Raw genomic sequence first — 27,496 nt, forward strand, 5'->3', positions numbered from 1 at the left:
CCAGAGGTGGTTGTAGGTGCGGTCGTCAACTTCTCAAGGCCCTTTTTCCAAAACACCGAGGTACACCGTTTACGACTTAAGGCGTTGCTGCGCGATGCTGTTGGGATATTTCAATTTCGATTTCCTGTCCTGGTCTACTATCCGCTTGTGTGAATTCTTTTTTGTTCAATCGTTCGAAAAGCGCATTCCGAGCGACGAAAAATGTTCCATTTGCCGTATTTTTGATCGAACTGGGCACATTTTTATTCTGTTCGATTTCTGGTTCCACTGGTACTCTGGGGAGCTATAAATTGTTGATTACAGGCAGTGAAGCGAGAGCGAAAAACCGGATACGGTAAGATTTACTGCACAACATTTGCTTGATGTCACTTCCGGTTGAGGTGGTGCGTTGGAGAAGAAGCAAGAAAGGAAGGGAAATATGATGCCGGCATGTTATTTGATCGTCAAGACTGGTTGGTGGAAAATGGGGACAAGAAAGCTGAAGCCAGTAGAAGATAAATGTGGCTTCGATGTAACGAGGCTCGAAGTTAAGCCACTGATTTTCGCTTCTGTAATGACGATCGTAAAAGCTTGCTCTGATAATGATAATAGCTACAGAGGACAGAGTGAATTGGTTTACTTGTTAATGGAGGAACATTTATTATTAAATCAGCTGAAAAGTGGGGGTAAGTTAATGTAATTGTTGAAGGTTTATACTGTGATTTTTCTGAAGGTACCTTAACGTATGTAAAACAAAAGCCTTTCAAAATATATCATTTGTTACTTTCTTATACACAGATGTAACTGGATCATGAAATGGAATATCATGCCAGCAAAGTCTTTTTTCCTTCTGGAATTACAACGACTCCAAGTTTTTCCTTGATCTTTTTATGTTTTAAGATGATGAAGGCTACATACTTGTCATTATAGGTTATCTAGTCTTGAGCAAAGTTTTGTCCAAGAGGCATTGGAACATTAGTTCTTGTAAGTAGGATGTGGTGTTATTGCACAACTGAATTAACTCTACCAAAAAAAAAAAAAAGATGCATAAGAATGCTACTTTACAAGTGCTGAACTGTTTACAGGAGGACTCCTAGCCCTTGAGCCCTTGGATCCTTAGCTTTTTCAGTGTGCTGCAATTTTCAGAAAGAGCTTGTTTGAAAGAGCTTTCCCCAATAGCACTTGAATTTGCTAAAATCGATCGAATTCTTAGAATTCAAAATTTTTTCGAATCCCAGCGAAAGTACTACGCATCACTAACACAACCATGAAAACACAACCAGAACAATTCCTAACGACTCCACCATGTAAAGGTACAACACGTCCAAAATACATATATAATTCCTTTTTACGTATGTTTCCTGCTTTTATTACAGCAGAAGGGAAAAATCTCATCCACTTTTTATGACACAAACGTGCATCCATAAAGCTCGATTCCGACCGGATCAACCTGAGATACCATTACGAATGCCCATAACACTTAAATCACATACACAAAATCCCTTTGTGTGTGCGTGAAAGTACATCACGAGTATAAATGAGCATAAATTATGCTTAATTTATAGCCGGTACGATGGGTTAATGGGAGCGAAGGTGGGACGCAATTCTTACCGTACCGTGCCGTTCGTGCGCACGACACGAGAAAATTTAGTCACTGTCCTGCTGAAAGGTTGGTTGGATAAATTTGATTAACCTGTTTATATCCTCCCATCCTGTACCGGTGCATTTCGCGTTTGTCGTTTGATAGCCTTCACAGGGGACACGTGCGTGCCGGTTTGGTTACTTTTCCTTCCGGTGGTGTATTAATTTCAATTAGTGTTCCACCGCTTAAACGACCTCCCAAAAAAAGGGCTGAACGACACACATGGAGAAGGACTTTCTGTTTTGTGATAGTAAAATATTTTATGTACGCGGCGTACCATCCGCTCCCGGCGCTGTAAGGGTAACGTGGAACTTAGGAAAATCTTGCATCCTTACAGACAATATCGTTCAAAGTGCTTTTTTTTTTTGGATAGCAAAAGCAACAGGACAACAAAGAGGAAGGAATATCATTTAATATTTATATGTAAGGTCCTCTAAGGTGGTCTTTTTTCCGGAGTAGTTTTTCCTGGAACATCCTTGCCATAACCTTCCTCTCATAATGTCAGGCAGCCAGGCAGGAGCCTACAACCAGAACCAGAACTGACGAAAATGAGATTAAATTGTGTTTTTGGCAATGGGAAAGATCTAAAGCTTGTGAAGCTTGCCTCGGGATGCCAGGACATGGACGATAATCCTTTCCTTGAGGAGCGATTCAGACACACACACACTCAAAGGAAATCTTTCCCTTATCCATGGAATGATAAGGATAAAGCAGTTTCGTTGAGTGCCGAAAGCTTTCATTGGTTTCTTAAAAGCTTAACGTGTTCTTCTCCAACCCTCCAGGAGGACGTGTTGCGTCGTTTCTCATTCGCCAAAGTAAAACGTTTTTGGTTTTTTGTTGGTTCGCTCGTCTATCGTCTAGCGGGATATTTCTTTGATCGTCATCATTATTGAAGAATTCTTCTCTCTTTCTTCAAATTGTGCTTTCCACAGCAAAACGCATTCCAATCGCGCCAGCCAAACGTGTCCGAATGTTGGGAGAAAATCACAAACGGATATAATTTTCTCACCAATTGAACGAGGAAAGATTGTATTTCGGGACATTTCTTCAAAGACAAAGAAGGACAGTGATAAGGGAGAAAAAAGGAAAGGGAAAGCGAGCATTGCAAATAAATATTTCGCTCCTCACATGTGTGTATCTCAAGATGGTGTCAGCAATTTAACGGTCTTGGTCGATGATTTCAATCAATATAACCCCCAATTCCTTTTAGTCTTTCCACTTAATCCTGGATTCCTTTTTCCCGTCGGTCAAAGAGAATTCCTTTCGGAGTTATGAATGTTGAAAGACCAAGTCCCTCGGAGAAAGGCATTCGAAAACTCCGGCTGTCCCCAAATCGTACCAAACGGCTGATAATAAAAGTAATAATAAATTTACTGCAGATGACGGCTACATGCGAGCGTGTAACGTGTGTATCCTTCGGATTGTGCTTGCCTGCTTTTGGTGTATTCTAAGAAAATCCGCTCCCTATTTTTGTGCTCCCGTTATTTGTGGAACAGTCATATTTTTACGTGAAAAGCTACGCAACAAGCGAACCCCATAAGATGCCGGTTTCTGTGTGTTTTTCTCCGCTCATGTACGCTCACGTATGTATGTGACATTCGATAAGCGTTTATTTATTTCTTGCTGCACCGTACCCGTAGGGCGTACGGATGTGGAATTGTTCAATCCATTCGGTTGGCAGTTGAGAAGATCTTGTTAGAGTGTTTTGTTACCGTGCCGTGCCTCTGTACGACGTCCCAATTGGCTTACTGTGTGCGCGGGACGGGTAGTAAGAGCCAGCAGAAAGTAAAGCTACTGAATCATGTAGCCATTAAGCCGATTTACGGTGACAGTGGCCGAAGCAAAAGTGGTCCATTTGAGGGTTTTTTGTTGTTGTTGTTGTGGTGGATGTTATTATTAGATTTATTAAGCAGAGGTTAAAGAGCAACGAGGAATAAAATTGCTCAATCAGAAATCATACTTTGTTCGGACAATCGTAAATTTAAGAATTTATTTTATTTAAAGTTTTTTTATTTTGCATTAAATTTCGTAAGGGATGACGGGAAGTGGACTTTATTGGGTTGAAGGGATCGATTTTGGGCATAGACAAAAAGTAAACGTTTGGGCGGCATGTACAACAAAAGTCAAGACGAGACCTTATGAACGTTTCAGTAATAATAACGACAATGCAAAACCGAAGTAAATGAATCTTCCGAGGATTGTGACGGTGAGGATTCGGCGTCCTTCGACCAAAATCTTTAGCCTCTTAGTGTGTGAAGTATCTTCAGTGTTGTGTTATATTAGTAGATTTGATTCATTGATGCTAGCGATGATGGTAGTTGGAGCGCCAGTCCTCACTACGGAAGAACGGTCCGGATGTGATTTGATTTCCGGGCCTGTCGTGTCTTGATAAAGAAACATTAGATGACCAATACTATTCGACTACGCAGTGTATCGGCCAACGAGATCCCTTAGGCGAGTAGATATTTGAAGACTTTCAACGAGAAGAGAGGTATTTTGAACCGTTACAGGCGTATTCAGAAAATAAATGAAGAAGCATTAAAAATGATAGACGTCGTATGGGTAAGATGAAAAATGTTATCGTGACTGACAGATTTTTCTGCATTTATTCGATACCATTCAGCACCATTCTTCAGGACGTTCTTCTTGTGCTTTGCTGTATGAAACACTTTCTAAACCAGCACCGAAGGGTGTTTTTACACAAAACCATGTTTCTATACATCTTTCCCAAAATTTCGACAGTTGCCATGTTTATGGCTGACAGTGGCTGACATTATTCTGAAGCACGTTCGTGTGCGTGCTTACTGTCGTGATGAAAACCTTCCCCGTTAAAACACCGCTGCTTTTTAATTAAACATAATATTTCTTTCAAAATCCCGGTAGCAAAAACAAAAAAGCAAACAGACGAGTAATTATTTTTCTTTTCATTTTACTTCAACCATCTTCATTACTGCAATCTAACCTAACACATTTGAAGGGTATGTGTGTATGTATAAAGTAATGCTGTTTGTGGGTGTGTTTTTTCTCTTCCATTTGTAAAACTTTTACCACCTTAACTTTTTCCCTTTTGCGTCTTTCTATCTCAAACTTCAATCCAAAGTTTGAAAAATGACAATGATATTCACACGGAGAGCTATGGATTGCTATAGGTTCTAGGGATTTCAACAGGGGTTTAATATTTACTTCTTTCAATACCATTTTCATTGCCTTTTGGAGTTTTGTTGTATTGTTTCGGGGATTTTGTTTTTTTTTTTAGTTCCAAGATGTTTCATTTGAAAATGCCTTAATTTCCAAAATTGGTTTTCGTTTTATTCCAGGATGATATGAAGAGGGGATATGGTTCTATCACATAGCATTATTATTAGTGTTAGTATTGTTATCATTATTATTAGTATTAGTTCGCGCAATACAAATACCAAATAGTGGGAGGAATAGGGGGTGGTTTCTTGGGATATTGTTTTATTTTTCGACAAATTCATCAAACTATAGCATCGGGCCTACACCCGATCAGACTGCCACAACACATGATGTTGGCAAGAAACATGATGCTTGCCATTCCGGATGACGCGTGACGTAAAGAGTGGAACTTCCGTCATAATCCGATTATGCATCATGGCCTCGGGTGTGTACTGTTTTCTCTCTTCGTACAAACACATTTAGCAGATGTCAAACAAGAAGCTAAACGGCGGAGGCCATGCCTTTCGTTAAGCTTCTTTTTCGCAACAACAGCTACAAAAAAATCTCCCGTCACCATGGTGACAGCAAGAACGACAGCTGAAAAAGCTTCCGCTAGCGCGTGTCGGAACGGAACAGAAATTGTTGTGTTGTGTGTGTGTGTGTGTGTGTGTGTGTGTGAAGTAAAATAAAGTCTGCCCCAAAGACGGCTTCCCGCGCATTCTTCCACGTGGTATTGTGTCCTTTATGCGATAAAAATACATACTCTTTATGCAAATTGCAAGCGCAAATGATTAAGGATTCTGGTTGAAGAAACAGAAAAGGAAATCGGAAAGCGATAAAATGTTGTCGTGGAATTTCGCGGCAAGTGAATGGAGTCCATCGTGGTGTGCCTATAGTCGCTAGTCACTTCCCGTTTCCGGGTGCGAGCGATCTTTGTTTGATTGTGGTGGAACGTTAAATTATACATGCTTGGACGGTCACAATAAGCATGTTAGGGGCGATACGCCGTGTTACCAGAGGATATGTTCGAACGACAAACGGTAAGACTGGGTTTTTATTGGAATGTGTCTGTCTGTGCGAATTTTTTGGGAAGATGAAGAAATGTGTGGTTTCCTTCTGCCGCTACTAATACTTCAGCTGCTTCTGCTCGGTGAATGCCCGTGTTGACTGACGATGATGACGGTGGTGGTGAAATATGGCTCCCTGTCCCGGTACGGCAGTTCCATTCGACGCTTTCGATCGGTGAATGGAGTTCCGCTTTCACGCGTGACGCTCGGTACGCTGCGAATGGAGGACGATGTCCTTAAACGGCACCGTACTTGCGTATCAGCATTGCCCACACCTCCGGATAGCGGGTCTGCAGGAAGTTCGTCAGCTTTTGGGCGTTTTGTGCCTGCTGGGGTGAGCAGTTCCGACAGTTGCGCTGTATCACCTCCGGGAGGGCAGCTGGAGGAAGAAAAAAGCACATCAGAATCGTTAACGGAAAAAGCGGTGAACAATCGGAATGCTGCCAACCGCCCGCGGGCTACGGTAAGTTAAATGAAATATAATAAATTTTGAATTATGTTTGCATAACGGATTTGCATTCTATGGTGAATTATTAGCGTACTGGAGACGATGCTTTGATGCAGTGTGCCTGTGATTAAATATTGACGTTGCATGAGTCTCAGTTGCTTTTTAAAGTTCAATTACCCAACAAAATTTAATATCGTTCTAACGTTCATTCCGCCATCGGTTGACATATTGATTAACTTAACATTCTAAGCGCAAAGTCTTCTAAAATTTCCTCCTTTCTCTCTTTCGAAAGTATGTCACATACTTGGTTGGTTTCGTGGAACATTGTTGGTTTCGTGCAGTGTATCGCTTCAGCAAGCTCCAACTTACGAGTGCCAAATAAATAAGCGAAGTGGAACCTCCATCGGTTTGGTCGCAAAGTTTGAAGCCGGCTGGTGGCTGCCAGCCACAAGCACGAGGTTGTTAGCGCTCCCACGACGATGTTTGACTCACACTTTAATGAGCACTGTGTACGAGTCGGGCGCAAGGCTTTGATAAACATTTACCCATCCCTGCTCTCAAGGTACCGTCAACGGTGGGCGGGAATGCATAAAACCAACAGCCCACCACCATCACTGCAACTCTTTTTAGAACTTTTTTTTGGTTGTTGCTGGTGCTGCAATGAAGGTTCCGAAACATGCTGTAACTGTCGGCGGCCTTCATGTGGATGGGTTTTGGTAGACGCGAATTTACTCTTATGTATTGGGCACAGTGGGCAGTACTGTTATCGAAGGAGCTCAATAGGTGCCGAATATAGCATAAAATTGTCTTTGAATATTGGACTGCAAACTAATATTTCCCTAAAATCCCTTCGCTAAACGTGTGACTGGCCTCCTACAAAATCGCCAGGCTTTTCACTGTCACTGTCACTGTCTGCAAGAAAAAAAAAAGGAAATTATGTCTCGAAGGGAAATCTAATCGAATCATATAAAGTATATCATTCGATGATTGTGTTTAGAATTTTTGTAATTAATTAATCATTTTCTAAAATTCTTCTACTTTTTCCCATTTTTGACCATCTCAGCGTGATAGTACCTCTGTCCCAAAGGACCAGCTCAAGCGGCTTCTGTAAGAGACTCGTCAGCCAGACTTTGTTTAACCATCTAGGTGCTTAGTTTCTCTCGGCACTCGGTTTCAGTACATTCGACCACCGAAACGTGCCACACCTGCTTACCGAGCAGGAATGGATTATGGTCGCATGAGGGATGGGAAAGCGACTACTGTGCACCAAGATGGTTCGAGCGTTCGCCCCTTCCGTGAGTTTATATAATAGAGTTGAGTAGTAGATAAACACAGTGAAGTCAATGCGGCCTGAAGTGGAACGATACTCAGGATACAGCAGTTCGCTTGTGCAGCTTCATCTGTTTCATGCTAGACACGAACTTTGGCACGGTCGCTTCCTGGGCTGTGGTGGAAAACTTTCCCAGTGATCTGTGCTGTGATCGTTAATTTTTGGAGCGAGCAAGTCAATCTTTCACCGCTCTCGGGTGGACCAGATTTGAAGAGTTGACTGACGCCGTGCTGGGATGGGACGTAAAATGAGAATTTAATGTTACCGCCGCTTGATGCATTCAGTCAGTTTCGCTTGTCTTTCGTTTTTTAAACGAGAGTTTCCAAAAATTTGGAATATGTTTTTTAAAAATATCCAACGCCTTTCGTTTGAACTTTCTAGCGTTTTTGGGAAACAATTTTACTAGTCAGGCCAGATATTTTATACCACTCCGCATTTCGATACTTTTCCTTAGCATAAAGCACACCATTACAGAAGGGAGTAAATTATAGCCTCAACTCGAGCATGCAAACTCAAGTACGCCACTGTTGGGTGGGCGCTTCTCAACACCATCTAACCAACTCGAACCAACCAACCAATCGACCGACGATACGAAACGGATTGTGGTGTTTTATTGTTGGTGGTAAAGTTCATAATCAAACTGTGCAGGGATGTGGAGCCTGCCGGCGGCATGAGTTATAGGCGGAGGAAACACGTTAATTAGCGGTCGGATTACTGGATGAAATGTCTGTATAATTGATTTTACATTTCCCGTGAACCGTGCCGAAGAGTGCCAGATGTACAATACGGGCTCAAAACCGCGAAGAGCTAATCAAGCGCAAGAACACTTCAGTTGAAAGTGGTTGAACGATGTTCACAGTAACCCTTCGAATGAACTGCAACTTTCTGTCATAACTGACTGGTGTTATGCATATCATGTGTGTATTGGATCGTAAATTAAACGATAAGGAGCTTTCGGAGATGTGCAGTGGAATGGACACCTACGTGTTGTTACATCTTTGAATGATGAATAAATTTTATATCCAATAACTGGCTTTTTTGCATAGCAAAGGTACAAAACGGGTGCATGAAATTGGAAAAAGAGCTTAACAGAATTGCTTTTCAATCCCTTAACGTTAAATCTTTTAACAGTATATTTTAAATATTGTTAAGTGTAAGTAAATAATTTAGTTATTTTATAATACTTAAAAATTATACAACAGTATGAGTCGATTTAAAGAATATAGCTCTCTTCCTTTTTCAAGTCACGTTCTTTGTACATAGCAACAATAAAATTGTTACAGAAAGAAATTTTATTGTACACAAAGATAGAATGAATTACAAACAGTACAAGTTTTTTTTCCTATTTGTTGATCTAATTGAATCGAAAACCCGAATGACCTAAATCTAAAGCACGAAAACGGATACAAAAAAAGCTCCCATTACCCACATAATTTTCCTATGAAGGATCAAGAAGCATCGCTAAGCAAATCCACACTGAAATGGAAATAAAGTTCCAATTGGCTTCCGTGGGCAGTGAATCTCATTGCCGTACAATGAAGCAGATGTAATGGAAGAAAGTGGAGCAAAATCCTTTCCATCTGGGTGGGCGATAGGTGCCACGTAGTACGAATTCCTCACAGGACAGCCTTTTCTTTACTCTCTCTCTCTCTCTCTCTCTCTCTCTTTCTCTCTCTCTCTCTCTCCACGTCATGTTTGCCTTCTTACTGAGCTGTGGAATAAATAATGATATGCTCTTCGTGTGATTGGCATGATGGGAAGCACTATTGGAAGCTTCGGATTGAAGCTCCCAAGTCTCGTACTCATCTGCCATGCCGTCAACTACTAGCCTCATCGTAGGTTCGATAGACGTCACGCGGGAGTATAGTTTCCATGGCAAAACGGTCGGGGATTGATCTGTGTTCCACTCTCGGGACGCTTTCCGTTATCGTTGATATTCGCTTGCTAACCACCATTTCCATACACACGTACCGAACCACTGAACAAATGACATAGTTATTTGTTATACAGGATTGATTCCGTTGGAATCGGAATTCTCGTCCATTCTCTTATGCTATTTCTATTTGTATTGGGGATATATTTAACTGTATTCGATAGCGTGACGGCTGGGCAAGATGTCAAAGAGGAACAGCGCATTATTTGACAGCTATCAATGACAGTTTGACAAATAGATGACCGTTTTGTAGTAGCAGAGTATAGTGGTGGTGGTGGACTGCGTGTCTGTCGACCATTATGATGATCTGGTTCTGTTCCGGGAACCAACACGATGGGTGAGGACATGCATAATTTACTAAGGAACCTGAACCATAACCTCATTCCCGGACCGGACGGTATCGAAGCGTGACAAATGCCGTAAGCAAATTGCGTTAATAGCCCCCCCCCCCCTCGCACACACACACATACAAACATATTTACACTCGCACGCTCTCTACAGTGAAGTGCAAATGGAGTGCAAATGGTGGAGAGCGAATGGGCGTCCTGTCGTACTAAACGCAACATGCTATTCAACCATTTTGAATAGACCATAGTTGCCTTGTGTGTGGTGGATTGCAGGTCCGCACAGGATTGTTGACAGCCTCTCGTCTGATAGGGTTTACAAAGGAACTAAAATTGAATCTCGCCTGCACTTGGGAATAGGCGCTAGCCGTCTACGTTGCTAGTGAAAGCATTTAAGCTAAGTTGTCGTTCCAAGGGAAGCGAAGATGTTTGCTCTTTGGAGGCAAAAACTCATCTTTCGCCTTGTGTTTCCACACAGTCGCTGGGACGCTGATAACGACGACGACGATGTTGATGATGATGATGTGGAAAATACCGTGTATCCTAAGTGCTTGTCAGACGCGATGACGATGTTGTCTGCACTTCCCCAGATGGTATCACAAAAGCGTGACAGACAGTTACAGTCACACACTCCATTAAATAGAAGTACAAGACACTGGGACACCGGGAGATGGACGATGAGAAAATTTGATCAATTATCACACCAGGATATGATGCACTTCTACCGAAAAGCGCTCAGAATGCCAGTTGTTTAACAAACTTGAAGCGACAATTGTTGTCTTCGAGTGGAGAACAAGAAACTCTTACACACTTTTTTCCACTTTTTCCGCCGGTTTATTGGCCCGGAAGGTTCACGCTACTTAGTAGATTGAAGGATCATCGATAGTCGAACCCACTCGATTGTAACAACAACCGGGTGAACCCTAATTGATTCTTAATCGCTCAGGAAAGTGTTTCTACCCTAATTGGCCCCCAAAAAAACCGGAACTTCCGGGAAGGGTGTGTAAGCATCGGGATAAGATAATTCACGCTCACTGGCTCAAGTGTGGCTCTAACAGCACACGTTTATCGTTCTCCGGGTGTTGGATATCCGTTACCGAGGATTTACATGGCACTGATACACACTGGAAAAGGACTGTATCTATATTATGGGGTGGGCGACTATCTCTCGGTGGTCTTCTCGGTTTGATTGGAGATTGAATTATTTTTCAATTAAAAACTTTCTCCCAGAAAATGATGCACGTTGTACTGTTGCTCGCCCTTGCCTTCCGCTTCAGAGCACCAAAAGCAGCCGAGAAAACTTGATGGTAAATCGAACTAGCGAATGCTGAGAGACGCAGTCCTCAGTCAGTCGTTTTAGCCCGCATAATCCTTCACTCCCCAGCATCACACCTTCACAGCTGCTCTTCAAGCGGATGAAGCGAATTAAAAGTAAACCCGTAGCGTCGTCTCTGCTCGGATGGTAGCCATATTCCCGGAAAAAAGCTGTCCCAACCATCCCAACCTTCTGGACTCACCGCCTTTCCTAGACGCGTTGTTTTTCGTAAAGTTGTGTAATTGTTTGCACTGATCGTGGAGATTTTGGCTTGCGGGCAGCTTGACTAGCGTTGCCTGACCGACTGTGGAAAAAATGTGATGAAGGAAAACCCAAACGGTAACATAGTTTGTTTTTTTTTTCGGGGATGGATAAAAAATTCTCGAAAAATGGGCGATAAATGAAGTTAATTTTTCTTGCGAGACGGCAAATTGAATTGGCTTTCGCCCGATGGTGCCATAAACCCTGTCTTTTTTTGCGAGCTGTACGAACTACACGACCAACCGTCGAAACCAATCAAGCTCAGCAAAATGGTGTGGCATAAAAGTCGAAACGAAAAGTGAGCAAATACAGTCGTGATGAAATGCTGTCTAGCATTTGATACCGGTTGTAATGGTATGAAAAGGGTAGCTTTTAGGGGTTTTATCCTAGACGAGATAGATGAAATTATATTATCTGTTACATTGTTCGTTTTGATTTCCTTTCAAAGAATAACTCCTTCATATAAGTTTCGTTTTAGTGTGATCGTTAGGGCCCTAAAATTAGGGTGAAAAAGATTTTTTGTATACATTTGTAGTCTTCCTTTTTTTGCTAAAATCCACTGCATCAGCTTGCCGCACTAAATTTACCAGGTGAATCTGATGATAAATGCGAGGGAATGATCCTTTTTTATGGTTGGCAAATGTCACATCTAGGGTCAGGTGAAATGATTTCACCCCCTTAAGAAGGTGTATGAAGAAAGTAATAAATTTGAACCTTTTTTTCTCTTTCCACTCCACACTTTGTGTAACAGCTTAAAAGAGATGTGAGGTCCTTCCATGATCTCAAACATTTGATGGGCAAAATGGGAATGAAAAACGAATTTAGTATACCTCTGAAGCTCCCAGCATGATAAAAAGGGGTATAATTCATACCCAAAACAAAATGTGCAACGTGAGACATTTTTTGTATGGTAAGAGCGCAAGAGACTGAAAATCAAAGGTGAGTCCTAATGGTAACTTCAAGGGTCACCATAATGCGATGCTGTCACGGTAGACTGCGATAAATTTTATTGACTTCACTCGTTAGTTAACTTTCTTTACACGGAGCGGATAGAAAATTGATTCCAACTCATGCCCTGTAAGTTTTCCTGGGGAAAAGTTTGTTCCATACTTCATCCCATGTAACGTTCGCTCAGTAAATCACATCGATTCAATGTAATTATAAACTGGCCTTGAGAAATTGCCTCAAAAAGCGATGGATTTGAAATTCGAAGTTTTCCAATTCATGCATCGATCGTATGGTAAGGACATTGCAAGATTTTCGTCGTTTGTCGATGATAAGTTTCCTTAAGACTGTGCCTGCATCCTAAGCATCAGATCAGAAATCAGATTTTCATCACCAGCTACGAAAGGGAAAATTCAATTATACACTCAATGGCAAGCAAGTGCAGCAGTCGTCAAGATGATGATGGTTTGAGCAAAAGGATGAGCTGCCGATTCTTGCATTTGTACGCGCTAATTGCTAAGGATGCTGTACCTTCCATTCCCAGCAGTGCGGATACAGCACTAAATGGTGGGAAAAGCTTTAACCCTCAGCGTCCTATGGCCATTGGTTTTCAAATAGGCGCCTAATTACAGGCCTGTAAGAGCGAAGCTAAAGATGATTACTCGGCACAGCTTTCCCGAGGATCGAGCCTTCGAAAGACCCCTTATTCCCGGTAGCTGTAAATGGAAGAGTGTAATTTATCTCAATTAAAGTAGCCTAGCTCCGGGATAGGCACCGAGGTAGTGTTTTACGGGCATAAACGATTTCCAGAGGTTTCTTTCTTCTACTCTTTCCAGGACGAACACGACGAGACATGCCATAAAAAACGCTCTCCTTCTACGTGGTGTACAACAATGTTCGGGTAAACGTGTTATTGTAGCATGCAGACCCAAGAAAATGGTGCAGTTGTTGTAGATTTTAATTATTCAAATTAAATGCCTCTTTCCGGGACTTCGTTCGCTTAAGGGTGAGATACAGGGTGGAGGTTTGGTAAAGGATTTTTGATGAATGGAATTTGTTTTGTGTCGCTTTCCAGAGGATACAAATTGAGAAACAAATATTAAAGCTTATTTATCGCACGAATTAAATTTTTGACTCATACAGAAACTTAATCAGGCTTTTGTGCTTCTTGTAGAATAAAACAGTTCACTCCAAGTTCGTTCATAAGTGCATTTCTGGTAGATTTTATAAGCTCTCGATATACTTTTTTTATTGTGCGATTAATTTTAAAGTATTTATTTGAATACTTAGCTATCTTTTCTTCATCACAATAAAACTTTCGCATAAATCGTAAGCATTTCCAATTTATTCCAGCTTGTATGAGTGAGGTCCCATTTACTCTTAAACATCAGGCATGGCTAATGCTATCGGTCAGTGGTCGGTATCATCTACAAGCAATTGTTGTTATACTAAGAAAGATCCCATAATAAGCCCTGGTTAGTGTAATGGAGTCCTTGTTTGACACACTGGTTTATTTTTATATTGATCTGAATTTTTTTTTTCGTTTGTAAAGCCTAATAACGAGTTGGCTTATTGTGGTATACATTTTACAGCATTTGGATCAATGCGACTTTTTGAATTCCAGCACACTAAACTGCTGATTTTAAACACATTCAATTCCCTTTTTAAGACTTTATTCTCCAATAAAAAATCTTAAGGCTACCAACAAAAGCTTTCAGATAAACATCTTGCATGGATGATCTTAACGTCCTCTCTGATCCTTATCGGGCCTAAGCCAGAGCCATGTTTTTTTCCAGGAAAAATCCTCCCATCAAACATCTCTAGTCCCAAAATCTCAAGCTTCAGTGAGGAAAAGTTAATCCAATTTCGGTAGGGTCCATTCCACGCCGATGCTTCTTTGTGCGTATTTCCTGTCGTTTGTAGAAATATGGGTGTTTTGTACCGATTTCTTGATTGGAACATAAATCCTAGCCAGTGCTTTTCTTCTGCGTTGCCTTTTAAAGGGATTTCGTTCTATATATTTCAATTTCAACCATCGATGAAGGAAAATCCCAGTAGTTCATTTTGTGATCAGCGTCTTATAAAAAATATGCTACGATCCCGGTCAATCCAGTCAGCGCCCCTACCGAAAGCGAAGGATTTCCAATTATGGAACCATTTTTTACCACATCCATAAAGGTCGATTATTGGGTGGGCCACTTTTTTTGTCCTTCCATCACAATTGACGGGAGGAAGGTTTTTTGGAAAAGGAAAAAAAAAAAACCCAGTAAGAAATCAAATTTTACCATTCGTCGATCTTTTTCATCCGGTAACGGTTACGGGTGGCTGTGAAACGACGTTTACCTTTTGCCGGTACGCACTCACTGAAATCAGCACCTTTTTCGGAGTATTCTGAGTGTAAAGAACACGCAAGAGAAAGCGACGTGTAACACAATTTTTAAACCCGATGATTAACTTTTCCTTTTTCGCCCGGGTACGAAAGAAGTGATCGAGCAAAAGTTAGCGCACTCGTCGGTAGAAGAACGCAAATAAAGCAAACGTGCTTCTGCTCAGCCGGAAAAGCTCGTCGTACACACACAAGCGTGCACGACGAGCCGGAGCAGCATGAAAAACGGAAGCCAAAATTAAGCATTCATCGTTGATCGATAAGCAGAATACCCGGGTGGCGTGTGTAATCTAAACTTCAGCGAACCTTTTACTTTTTTTACTTGTTTTTCTTTTTTTGTTTGCCAAGAGGCAAGAACGTCCCGCTTCCATTGATCCGTGAAATTAAGAATCAAATTTTGGAGCAATGAATAAATTTGCCGAACATTGGCCTACGTTGGTTGATCAACTCTTCGCGTAGCGTGCTGAAAGCAGCTAAACGATGTCGTCATCGGAAGGAGCAATGGCTTCAGTTTCGCTTACAGAGAGCAAATTTCGTAGCATTTTCTTGTCGATGTTTTTGTGTGACGCAAATCTTGCCACAAATCACTTCATCTTTGCACGTAACAAATTTTTCTTCTACCAGAAAGGTTAATAAAACATGTTATATCGAGGCTGTGCGAAAACGGCGAGCAACGTTTCACTTATTCGGCAAGCAATTTATGTTTCCCATCTTCCTTAAACACCGCTTTTCCCTCGCGATACGCGAGATATGTTAATCACTCCTCGTTGAAAAGTTTTGCCCTGCCTCAATAAAGATGGTTTTGCCATGTTGGAAAATGTTCCCGACCGCTCGAAACATGACAAACATTCTGATTTTCTGATCTTCTGAACGAAACTGTTTTCCTTTTCGGTACAAGAGAAGGAAGTGTGGGAATGGAGAGAACGAGATTAGAATTGAAAATTTGTAAAGAATTTTAATCCTGGTGGGAGGCAAATTTGGATGCTTTTGGGAGGAACTCCTTTCAAGATGAACGCTAGCATCATCCTTAGAGACTCAGAATTTGACTGAGAAAGTCATAGTTTTTGGTCGAACGACGCATGATATGAAAAGTCGGGGTGGAAAGCTAGCCGGAAAAATGCAGCGCACCTCCATCTGTGTTTGAGTCTTCTGTCTGAAAAACCTTCCCTTGACTGTCAGTCTGCGCAGTGCGGTGAATTTATCACGTTGAAAGTCACATCCGAGCTGGTGCATTACACCGCTTCAGCTTCGAGGCAGGAGTAGGTTGAAAATTGGAAGTCAGGATGAGCACAAGCACGGGTGTGCCAGCTGCTTTGTTTGTTTGCCAAATTTATTATCCACAAACACGAAACTTTTACCTTCCGGAGGGCTGTTGGCGCTCGGTTACGATGGATTGGAGGCGAATAGAGATGGATGTTCTTGCTGCCGTGTGTTTGTGCCTTTTCTATTTAGTTTCTGCTAGTTTCGCCTCTTGGCGTTCGGTTTGGTTTGTTGTTTTATTCGGTGGAAATGGGAGAATGTTTGTGGATATCATGTTTTGTTGCTACACTCACATTTACGGATGAAGCGAGCCAGCGATGTATTAAGACGAACTGCATCATCACATGGAGTTTGAGACACAATTTTTGAACTTTAAAGCAGGTTTAATCCTTTCGCCTCAGCTATTCGCTTGAAAATTATGCAGGTTTTATATCAACACCATCAGACAAAAGGTGTATTTTTTTTGGACCTCCTTTGAAGCCTTACTTAGTTCGATACAAAGAACGAGAAGAAAAATGCATTCAAAATGAGGTAAATTAAGCTTCCGCTGCGTCAAGCGGCTACCACTCCCCTCCCGTTAAGGCTGAAATATGCAGACATAGCAGTAATTTTAAAGCGTACAATTCCATCTAACTAACTGCTCATTTCAGGGGGAAAAGTAAAAACCAACCCACCTTTCCATGCCGGCTGGCCCATTAGTGCTTGCCGCAGTACTGTTCTGTTCCTTCCGCACAAGGTGTTGGGTCTATTATACTTTATCGCTCACACCCAGGCACAGGCAAATTGGCATTTCATTAGTAGTTGTAGCTAGGAGAACCTGGTGCCAGGAGAACAAATTGTGGAAAATTCCTCATACAAATGGAATGTGCAAATGAGAGATCTTGTTGAAGAATAGACTGAGGTAGAAAAACAAAATAATTGCAGTGCAAAGTTTAAATAATTACGAATGTATTTAAGCATTTATTCCTCGCTTGTTCTTTGACTGTTCTTTTAAACTTTTTAAACGCTGCAAAAGCTTTTTTTAGCAATGCGGGGGATTCAATTATATTCAATTATACAAGGTGAAATCATCAACCATTTTGTTTAATTGATTATATTTTCCAAAAAGTGTAAGGATCAGACGTTCCAGAGCAGGTTTCTTTTACTAACAACGAAAAAATACACCTTGAGATGTGTCCCTAACCCACTGTCAACTCCAACACTTTGTACACAATTACTTGATATTGTAATGAAAACATAAAAATGTGTTCAAATGATGTCTTTTTATGCGGGTCACAATGACCCAGGACTGGATCCAAGTCTTCACATGGTAGGATCGAGTAGGAGTGACTGTCCAGAATTTACTGTGTTAATCAACTCAAGGAAGTATCTGTTATTGAGGAGGTCTCTCGAAGTTGTCTCGAGAAGCATAGATAATTGTCTAGGTTTTTGCCATTTCAATTGTAGCACTTTTTTCTACACGACACGATATTTTTGCTCCAAATCAAGTGTGAAACTAGACATTTGAGTTGACCAGAACTACACTTGACTTTAGCTAACATGTAGTGATGTTCATTTGATTATTTTCATATGATAAAGATGGCAATACGGCCTGGCCGTCCATTATGATTTAAAAAATATGATAAAGATAAAGTATCTTATCACTTGAAAGTCTCTAAGACATTAACAGTTTTTTCGAGTTTTCTATAAACCTAAGACAAAATCCATCCATCAGCTGGAATTGATAGAAGCAACCCTCAGGGCCGATGAAAAGGTGATAAAATTTCATTACACGTCACGATTCATTTCCATCTAAACGATACCGCCATCAGGCGCTCCTGGATGTGTTTCCTTTTTGGGGCAATTTATTTACTCACGCCTTATCGTGATCGTATCTCCCTAGAACCCACACGCTACCCAACGGCTTTACCGTACTGCGGCGTAACGAACTTCTAATGCGAGGATTATTTATTTCGCTTCTTTGCCGTTTTGCTTTCTACCATTCGCGGAAGGAGAGCTTTTCCTTGCGGATCGCGGCACCATATGACCTCATCAAGCAAAAGACCTTTAGCATACGTCAGCGATAAGATTTAACGATGTTGAATAATTTATGATGGATCGAATGACCGCGGCAGTGGAAGCAGAATCTACCAGCCAGCCGAGCGCACGAGTAGAAGCCTCGCTGGACATGCCAGGAAACTTTGCAACTTTGCATGATGGGTGGATGGTGCGTTTTTTTGTTGCTGTTCCGTTAGTTGTCCTGTGCAACAAAACTTTGCTCGTCAGTGGGCAAAGAGATCCGCATAGGAAAAAAAAAAAATGAGAACAAGAAGCAGAGAAGCAGTTCAAATGTCCTTTTGCTTGGTCACATTCCATGGAACGTATGGTGACTTGTGATGCGGTACAAAAAATGAATGGCATTTCCACGACTCATGGTTGCGGAATTCGGACCTCGTTTTTTTATGCTTTTCGCTTTTCCCTATAGCAAGAGATAAGCCTTGACCGATGTGGCAAGCTTGCGCCACAAAGCTCGTACACTGGAAGGAAGTAGTTTGCAAACGGAAGGATACCGCCGTGTGTCCTAAAATTCCACACTTTTCCACGCTCCTCTTCATCCGAGCCTTCGTGGAAAATTCGTGGAAACAACCGATTTTCCAGGAAAAAAAGGACATGGTTTTGTGCACGGTTTTTACGAGCCTTGTTGGTTGGAAAGGATTTTCGAGCCGGGAACAAAGTAACAAAAAAGAAAGATGTAGGTCGAAGGATATAACCTACACGCCGGTTGCCAAACTTCTTGGGCGTAGGGTTCGATGCTAAAGGGCAACATTGAGCAAAAAATTAAACCTGTTCAACACATTCTAAATATTGAGAATCCTTTTTTTCCAGCCACAACGCACAGACACACTGTCACGTTTTACGGTACGGCTCATAACGAGCTTTAACAAATGAGAGCCGAAGCTCTGGACCGAATCTTTTCTGACGGATGATGATGAGCTTCCCAGAGAGCGTGATAATAAGCGTCGAAAGTCGTCGGCAAAAAGGGGATTAGAGCTGGATTTAGGACCCGGCTCTCAACGTTACCGGGGTTGTCTGGTATCCGTTAGCAGCCTTTAGCACCGTCGTTCTTAAGCTGCTTTAAGAGATGCTGGGAGAGCTATAGGTAAGCTTATAGGAATATTACAAAAAGTTAGAAGCAAACAGTGAACAGTGAACAGTGAAGCTGGTCCATAAGGTGGCTTTTTGTTTGTCTAATCGAGAAGTACACTTATGAATAATTCATAGAAAAACGATAAGAAACACCTCGCTTGCACTATGGACACTTTAAGTGGAAGATTTTATATATAAACGTTTAGTTTTTCATTTGAAATGTTAAATTTAACAACAACAAAATAAGTTTTTCCATTTCAATACAGGTTTTCTTCAGGAAGACATAGTTAAAAAGAACTGATCTGATGGAATTTTTCTAGGAATAATTCTCTTTTCTCGAAAAATGGTGCTCCAATGAATGAATAAAGAACATAGAATAGACTAACTTGATAAGCTAAGAAATGTCAAATTAATCATCATAGGTGGCCCGCTTAATGGATCTCCAAGCATCAGGAAGCCAAGCTAGAAAGCTATTCTATGCATCAAGTTTGTCATATCTTCCGATTTACTGAAGGGCTGCCAGGTTCTTACATGAAGAGATCGCTATCGAATCTTATCTGGAAAGCCTAGTGGACGTGCGCAGAACGCACTATCAGGACGGCGCCGTTATCACCTATCAGAGCCACAAATATTTTAAGTAAAGGAAGGTAGAAATGGCAGCCCAAACCCTTATGAGTTTGTAGAGCAATGAAGAACAAAATAATTATTAATCTATGCATGTGCAATATCAGGATAGCCTCCAAATATTACTTTAGTCCTCAAAAACAGAAATAGTTTTCAAAAAGACGATTATTTCTATCAAATGAACATTGTTATGGAGGAGACACCTAGTAGCTCTGGCTGCATATAAACACATCTTCTTCTACAGTGGCTGTTCAACTGCAGGAGGCAGACCTGCTATAACTGACTTCCCTTGACTAGATTTTAACTGTAGCACATTCTTTCTTTACAGACATTCTTTCTTATGGGGAGGTGGTCCGGACAATCGGCTATCTTATGACCGGCGCCGGTAACGCCTCTGTCAGCGGACCACCTCAATCTACACATGCTGTAGAGTAAGATCAGGTGCCATTTCATCAGATTTTGTTGAACATTTTCTATGATGTTTAATATAAAGATTCAGGATATTTGTCCCCATCAGTCCCTATTGTGGGTAACATTGTAACCATCGAAAGTAGAACATTTTGGACAGCATAGATGTATCTCTCTAAACTACGCTGAAACTTTCTCGAATTCTACCCTCCTGCTATCTCTTTCCGGTCCGGGAAAATGTGACAATAAAAACACAAGATTTATCGAGAAAGAGCAGCTGTTCTTTACGAGCTGCTGTTGGAGATGATGATGGGCCACGGCACAGGCCTCACCTTTCCCCCCTGACAGTAAACGGAAGAAGCCATGTTTCTTTTGGTACAATTTCAATTACAATCTATCCAAAACAAAGACACACGATCGAAGCTTGTTTCTGTCGTTTGATTCCACCAAGCGTTTCTCTTGCTTTTGTCCTCGTACATGCCCCTCTTAAAGTAAAACATCTGTTTCGGTGGTGAGTTCGATTGTTTTTCTTTTTGCTCGCCTCTAAAAGACCATAAAATGAAGCAACTTGCAGCATCAACTTGTTCCACATCCCAAGACATCACGTCCATGCTGCCCTCGCTCTTAACTGCATAAGAAAATAGACTCCCTGGGCAGAAAGCTTTGCCGGTCGATTCCGGTTAGCTTTCTTATTGCTTCTATTGTGTGGTATTGGTTTTACGGGTGGACCGGACCGGTGGCGGTGTTTACGTTCCTACGAAAGATGCAAGTTTTTCCCTCTATCACCACTGATTGCACTTTGTCCGTATCGTGTGCTCTTAGCTTCCTTCTGCTCGGACATGGGACATCGGTTCATTTTCTACGTTCGAAAGATTAACCCTTCAACAGTGTGCCGTTTCGTGGTAATTTATGTTTTTTTTTTCTTTTTGTTGTTCAGCAGCCGGAACTTTAATGAGGTTCTGTGGTGGGATAAGTTTGTTCGCTTCTGACCGTTTGCTTTGGTAATGCTATTTTAATATCATCTACCACGGTAGGAAGGGAAAGATTTTTGCAACAAAATAAATTAGTTTTGAAACCAATTTTCTTGGGATAATCTTTTCGTTTCTTGTGGTTAAGGGGTTGCTTCCGCTCTTTTAAACAAAAACTGTCTTTTTGATGAGAGAATAGTACATTTTCGTTCCATGGAAGCGTTATTTCACTCCGGGACCAACTAGAACATTCCCACAGCACACAGCAGAGTATCATTAGAATGATGTATGTCGGGATGGGACGATCGATTATTCGGTGGTGCAATACTTTTGGGGAAAAGTTTAATTAATTTTTGGGGTTTACATTTCGCGCACGAAGCCAATCACACGTGTGTGTGTGTGTGTGCGTATCCGAGAGAACAATGAATATTGAATGGTTTTCTACGATTTTAGAGCAACCATTTGCACAACGAAACCCGTACAAAAGAGCCTTCTTCCACAACCAAACTAAATCGCTGGAAGTGGCTCCCGCTGTGATGCTTAATGTTTAAGTAGGATTACTCTACAGCCAGCCGAATGGCCTTATTATTTCCGAAAAAGATATTGTCATGCACGGACGAGCTGTATTTACTGAATAAGAGGATTAAAGTATTGTTTCTTGCTTCAGGAGTAAAACGCCGGCGCGCTTTACAAGTTCCTAGTTAGATTCTTTCCTGCCATGCTTAACAACCGATAAAAGGTCATCGTTTCCTACTTTCGTTTGTAGCTCACTATTAATGCTACTTAACACAGAAGTAGGACACCGTACTATGTCTGCGCTACAGCAACAGCAGCTGCAATGATAATAAAATGGTGGGCAGATTTGTTCCGTCGTTTTATGAGCGGAAATAAATCTTTTAGTATCGCTTTTTCCCCCAACACACACACACACACACACATACATTAAACACCATTCTATGCGAAGGATTTACGACCACATTTACTGTTGGGCTCGTAAAAAGTCATCAATATCGGTGGTTTATTGATGCTGGGATGTGTACTAGCGAATGTGTATGATTGGCTTTTGATTTGCACTTTCCGTAAGACGTCTGTAAGATGGAAGATACAAAGTGACTTGAGGCCACAAATTAACTGAGGAATGCTGGCTCAAATTAGATAGTAATTTTATTTGGGGTTTTTACTTAACACTCTAATCTTGCTTTAAAGCTATTGCTAACATAGCCTCAATTTAAGAAAAAAGACAGGAAAAAATACTGTCCACATTGCTAAACTTTTCACGGTGGATCTCGCAGGATAATATGATCTCAAAACTGCTACGGGCCAAGTGAAGGTTGGTGTAAAGTCTTTTTAATCCAACACGAAAAGCATAGGCCATTCAAGAGCGTCAAAAACGACTTTAAAGACTAGCCTTAAAGGCGTGTAACCCTTGGATCAGTGAGCCAGCTTTAAAGCAACGTTTAAAGTCACCCGTTAGATATGTTTTGTATTTTTATTGAGTAATTTTTACAACAATACAAAATATGACCCCAACTCCTCGTTGACGAACAATTGAAGCATTTTTATTAACTTTCAACCCCTCTTGAGCAATACACTTAATTACCATTTGTGATGTGGGTATGGTACAACACTGCCGTTGACACTTCCCAGAAGGTATACAGTGAACGCTTCTTCCACACGACGAGGATGATCGGCTTTCGGTGCGAATTTCGTTGGATTATTTGATTACGATTTAGAAAATCGTATGGAGTGAGCGAGGTGATCCGATTATGCAGAATGAAAGCGGGTGGTTGAAGCTTTTGTTCCATTCGACAGTGGCTGACTGTCTGTGTCGAGTGATATCATGCTGTTTTACGATGCTGCTCACAGATGGAAAACAATGTACGCTGTCTAAAGTAGCATTGTTGACAGGCACAGCACTGGAGACCATTGGGAAATGGATAACGGTACCGAAGGATTATGGGTTTGCTGTGGGACTTTTCATTAAGCCGACTGGTTGGCTAGATTGAAGATACATTTGTAAGGCGAGTTGAACATTGCTGTTAAGCGGTTGGATGTGGTTGAGTGAGGTTAAAGTGAGGTAATTATTTGAAGAATAGCTGGAGAAGAAAATGAAAAGATGAAACTAAAAACGGAAGGAAAATAAGGAAGTTGAGGAAGATGAGGAAAAATCTAATGAGAGCAATAACAAAAAACATATGATAGAAAAAAGTCACAAAGGGAAAAGAAAAGAAAAAAAGAAGGAAGCCTTATCTAAATAATAATTCTAAATTAAAATAAATTGCTCTTGCCACCATAAAGTATAAAGACTTCATTCGGTTCAATACTTAACAAGGCATCTTTGTGTATCTAAGGCAAAGAATATTATCGATGAGCGATAAAAGAAATAACAAAATAATACCACGTCACTACAGGAGATAAAATGTGAATAGAACAACAATACATGAAGAACTCCTACTACTGTTCATTATTACAACAAGGCATCCACCATTTCCAGCTCCAACAATTCGCCTAGCAACCGAAAAGCCTCCAGGGAAACCCCTTTTTGTATTTTAACTTTCTTTCTTCCACGTACAACAGTATCAATTCGCTTTTCATAAAAATCAAATCCAAATTTCCATCCGGACACCTTCACCGGAATAGGATCTTGCTCACTCTCTTTACTCAAAAATTTTCCAGGAATTTCCACCACTTGTAACATTCAACCTTTCAGCAAAAAGGCAGTAAAACCGTTTTTTTTAAAGAAATAAGGGGAATGCTTTCGGTTCGTGTGTTTTGAACGCATTTGCGCCATTTTCGTCTTGTTTTGCACCTCGGCACAGTAAAACCATCTGCTGCACGGCAAGAAAGAAGCAGCTTTAACTGACTTCTAGCAGATTGCCGTACTCCTTTCGAACCTTTCTGAATGCCAACAGCTAAGGTATTCAATTTCCCGTAAATACTTTCCCCTCTTCTTGCCCTTTCAGAGCTTTTTGCTCCCCAATGATGTCGAACGGATCAAATGGATCGAGTCAGCCAGTCTCAATGCAACAAAATAGGTGAGAATTCTTGTCCTTTGGCCAGTACTACGTTCTCCTTTGCTGCTAGGCAACCCAAGCTTTGGTCCGAGCGTCTCTGCCGTGCTGTGCTGTGCGGATAGGAAAAAAGTTGCGATTTCTCAAGCATTTTCCTAGCTTCTTCCGGTTTCATTTCCGGCATTTGCAGCAGGGAAAGGAATTTTTATCCTGGTGAGTTGTCAGTTCCTTTTGCTTTCTTTCTCTTGTCGGCAAGCAGCACCGATTTTGCACGCTCTTTGCGTTATGCTTGTCTTTGCTGTTCCTTGTCAGTGTGCCTTCCTTACAAAAAAAAAAAAGGAAAAACATTTGCAGAGGTGTGCACGTTTGTGTTCGTTACACTTCCAACACTTCCAATCAGTGTGGAGTGTGCTCTTTGAAATGTAGTGCTTCGAATAATTAAACGTAATTGGTCTTTGCGCTTCAAGGAACTATGTATCCTTATGAAGTCGATAATAGAGCCATTTGATAAGCGAGCGAGCGAGCCGATGAAAGATAAATCGTTAACGTATCCGAAAAGATGTTAAATGTCATTTCTTCAAGTCAGTAAATCTCTGCCTCCAACATCCCACCAGTTGACAGCTGTTTCTGTTATGATAGAAGCAACCACGTATGTACCGGATGTCGGACAATATTCAACAGGCTTCTTCTTGGAAGATTTATCATCGGTCGACAGGGGTTTTTTTATCGTTTGGTTTGCTCTCCGGCTAAAACTACCCAGCTGTATGTTTCGCTTGAGATGGTCATATCTTTCCTCTGCGTTCTCTGACTCAGTTCGTCTTAACTTCCTTTTTTTGTCTTCTTTTAATTCTGCTCTGGGCAAACGATTTAATGGATGGTGAAAAATGATCCTTCAAGAGCAAGTGGAGAAAATTTTAAAAACAGCAACAAAAACCCGAAAGGTGTCCTTTGACCGTCAGCAACAAAATGGTGAACGCTGACCCTTTATCGTCTTATCGTTTTGAATGTAACCTTGGAGAGAGAAAGAGAGAGGGAACAAAAAACATCATACAACTGTTGACAGGTCAGCTAAAACAAAACTCGAAATACTGTATCAAAAAATAAAAATGCCACGGGGTTTTCTAGGGGCCCAACTACCAAGAGGACCTCGCAGTAGAGGGAGGTAAGAGAGAGAAAACTGTTATCACCAAAAATGGAACAGTCATGATCGCATCTCTGAACATTTTTTTACTTTTGGTTTCATTTATTCAACGCATCATAAAATCTGAACGACAAGACAAAATAAGGTTCGTAAAACAGGAGGGAAAAACACAACAACAGTCCTCGGCACTGAAAAGTGTTTTTGTACGGATGACGCTTGTTTTTCAATCCTTTCTTCGCATTCGTTTATTTTCCTTTCCACTCACTTACTCACTTCCTCACTTCCTTTCCACTATTTCATATTATATTCCATTGTTCGTATATTTTTTTGGATAGGACATCGAAATTGAAAACATTTTCTACCAAACAAAACTAAAGAAACCAAAACAAAACATTTTTTTGCTTTTAAGAAACAAAGAAGCGTTGCGTAAAAATGTGCTCCAAAAAAGGTTTCTTTTGTTTTCTTCGTTTATTTCCTCTCTTTCCCTATTATTAAGCACAATGTTTTCGTTGTCACGTGCTACAGAGAAAGTGTTTTAATTCAGTTGCTTAATGAAAAAAGTGTATTTTCGAAGCAAAATAGAAACAAGGGTTTCGAAAAATTAAAGCATCAAATGGTGGCAGCAAACGAAAGGGTTTGGAGAAAATGATTAGTTTTAAATGTTTCGTAAAAGGTTCTTGTGAGACCGCCCCCTTAACGGGTTCGAAAACATCGAATCGCACTCGAGCGGAAGCAAAAACTAGCAGCATTGAACATGTGGTCGTTTAAATTCATAATGGAGACGCCTGGTACTTTAGCAAACAAGCGGCAACAAAAAAGGACATCGAACAAAAAAAGGTCCTCTAACATTGTGTCAAAGGTGAATAGCGTAAATTGATAACATTGTTCCGCCTGCTGCTGCGGTGGTTCCGTTCCAGAACCCACGGGCACACGGGAACAGAAAAACAATTCAAACATAATCCAACATAATCTCTTCCTATTTCACTTCATTATGAGAGCCGTTAATGAATTTCCTGACAATGGCTGGGCTGCTGCTCTTTGTTTTTGGGCTTGTTTGTTTCGACCGCTTCTTGCTCTTTTCTCTTTCCTCCCTGTGTGTATGTGTGAGCGTTTCCTGTCCATTTCTTTGTCCAAAATGCTCCAGCACGCTTGCTTTACTCCAAGCAAGAAGTGGTTTTTGTGTTCCTTTTTTTCGTATAAATAAGGAGGGATTTTAGATGACAAGCAATGGCAAATTGTGTCATCCGGGTGTTTAAGGAGTGGATTGCGAAAATAAAAAGGCAGAGCAAAAACAGTCAATGGTGCTATTTGCTTCCGTTCCACCGGACACGAAGACTGTTGGGCAATGGTTTTGCTGTCTTGCTTAAATCCTCCGTGTTAAAAGGAATCGAAATTCGTTTTTTCGGCGTCTTTTCCTGTCGTGAAGTTGATGACACTTTGAGGAACTTTGTTGAAAGCAAAAACTGTAGCTTGTTTCGTAGCTCAACTGAAAAGGAAACTCTAATGATTATGTAGTAAATGCACGTAATAATTGGTACACGTGTACCGGCTTATTTGATGAATTGTACAACAACATCATTAAAGGATGTGTTGGAAGTTGCTTTAAGTTGTTTTAGAAGTGACTTAAGTTTACCATTAAAAACCCCCTTTAATTTTCTTTATAAAATTTTTCCCTTGTTATTTAATTAATATAACAACTTCTCAAAAATCATGTCACAAAACAGACACCTCCAACCATCCCCAGTAAATCGCAAGTGTCGGCAACAACATTCATCACAGCACAAATCAAAGCATGTCCATTCGAATCACCGATTAGCCTCTTTAGTCTGACAAGCAGCATGCAACCTCTATAGCCGGTACGGTACCTTTCAGCTGTCGGCCGAGCTGGTCACACGGGCTCTTCTCCAGGACGCACATGATCTGTCGGCTGACAATCACCTGATTGTTAAGCAGCCGGTTAATATTCTGACTGTCGTTGGCGGCGGCCGGCTGTGGTCCGACGATCAGTAACGCCATCAGCGCAATAACTGCCACTGATAGCATAAATAGATTTGGTAATGCTTTTGAACTCATTTCTGCTGCTGTCGGTTACTACTGATGGACACTTTCTGGTTGGAGATCTTCTGGTAAA

At 41.1% G+C, this 27,496-nt stretch overlaps 2 protein-coding genes across 2 annotated transcripts in view; one reads left to right on the forward strand and one right to left on the reverse strand.

Annotated features, from left to right (window-relative positions):
• LOC126565616 (ejaculatory bulb-specific protein 3-like) overlaps positions 1 to 27,496 on the forward strand; it is a 142,033-nt gene that overhangs the window by 73,447 nt on the left and 41,090 nt on the right. The window lies entirely within an intron of this gene.
• LOC126565655 (putative odorant-binding protein A10) lies at positions 6,102 to 27,484 on the reverse strand. Its single transcript, XM_050222853.1, has 2 exons — positions 27,231 to 27,484; positions 6,102 to 6,244 (listed from the first exon to the last, which is right to left on the reverse strand). Exons 1-2 carry the CDS (start codon positions 27,436 to 27,438, stop codon positions 6,102 to 6,104), a joined length of 351 nt encoding a protein of 116 aa, XP_050078810.1. The 5' UTR covers positions 27,439 to 27,484.

The sequence above is a fragment of the Anopheles maculipalpis genome, chromosome 3RL (assembly GCF_943734695.1).
Source record: "Anopheles maculipalpis chromosome 3RL, idAnoMacuDA_375_x, whole genome shotgun sequence".
NCBI classification, from domain to species: domain Eukaryota; kingdom Metazoa; phylum Arthropoda; class Insecta; order Diptera; family Culicidae; genus Anopheles; species Anopheles maculipalpis.

Coding starts and splice junctions, on each gene's coding strand:
- LOC126565655 (XM_050222853.1), bottom strand. CDS start 27,438: ATGAGTTCAAAAGCATTACCAAATCTATTTATGCTATCAGTGGCAGTT. Junction 6,245..27,230: donor GCTCGGCCGACAGCTGAAAG/GTACCGTACCGG, acceptor TTCTTCCTCCAG/CTGCCCTCCCGGAGGTGATA.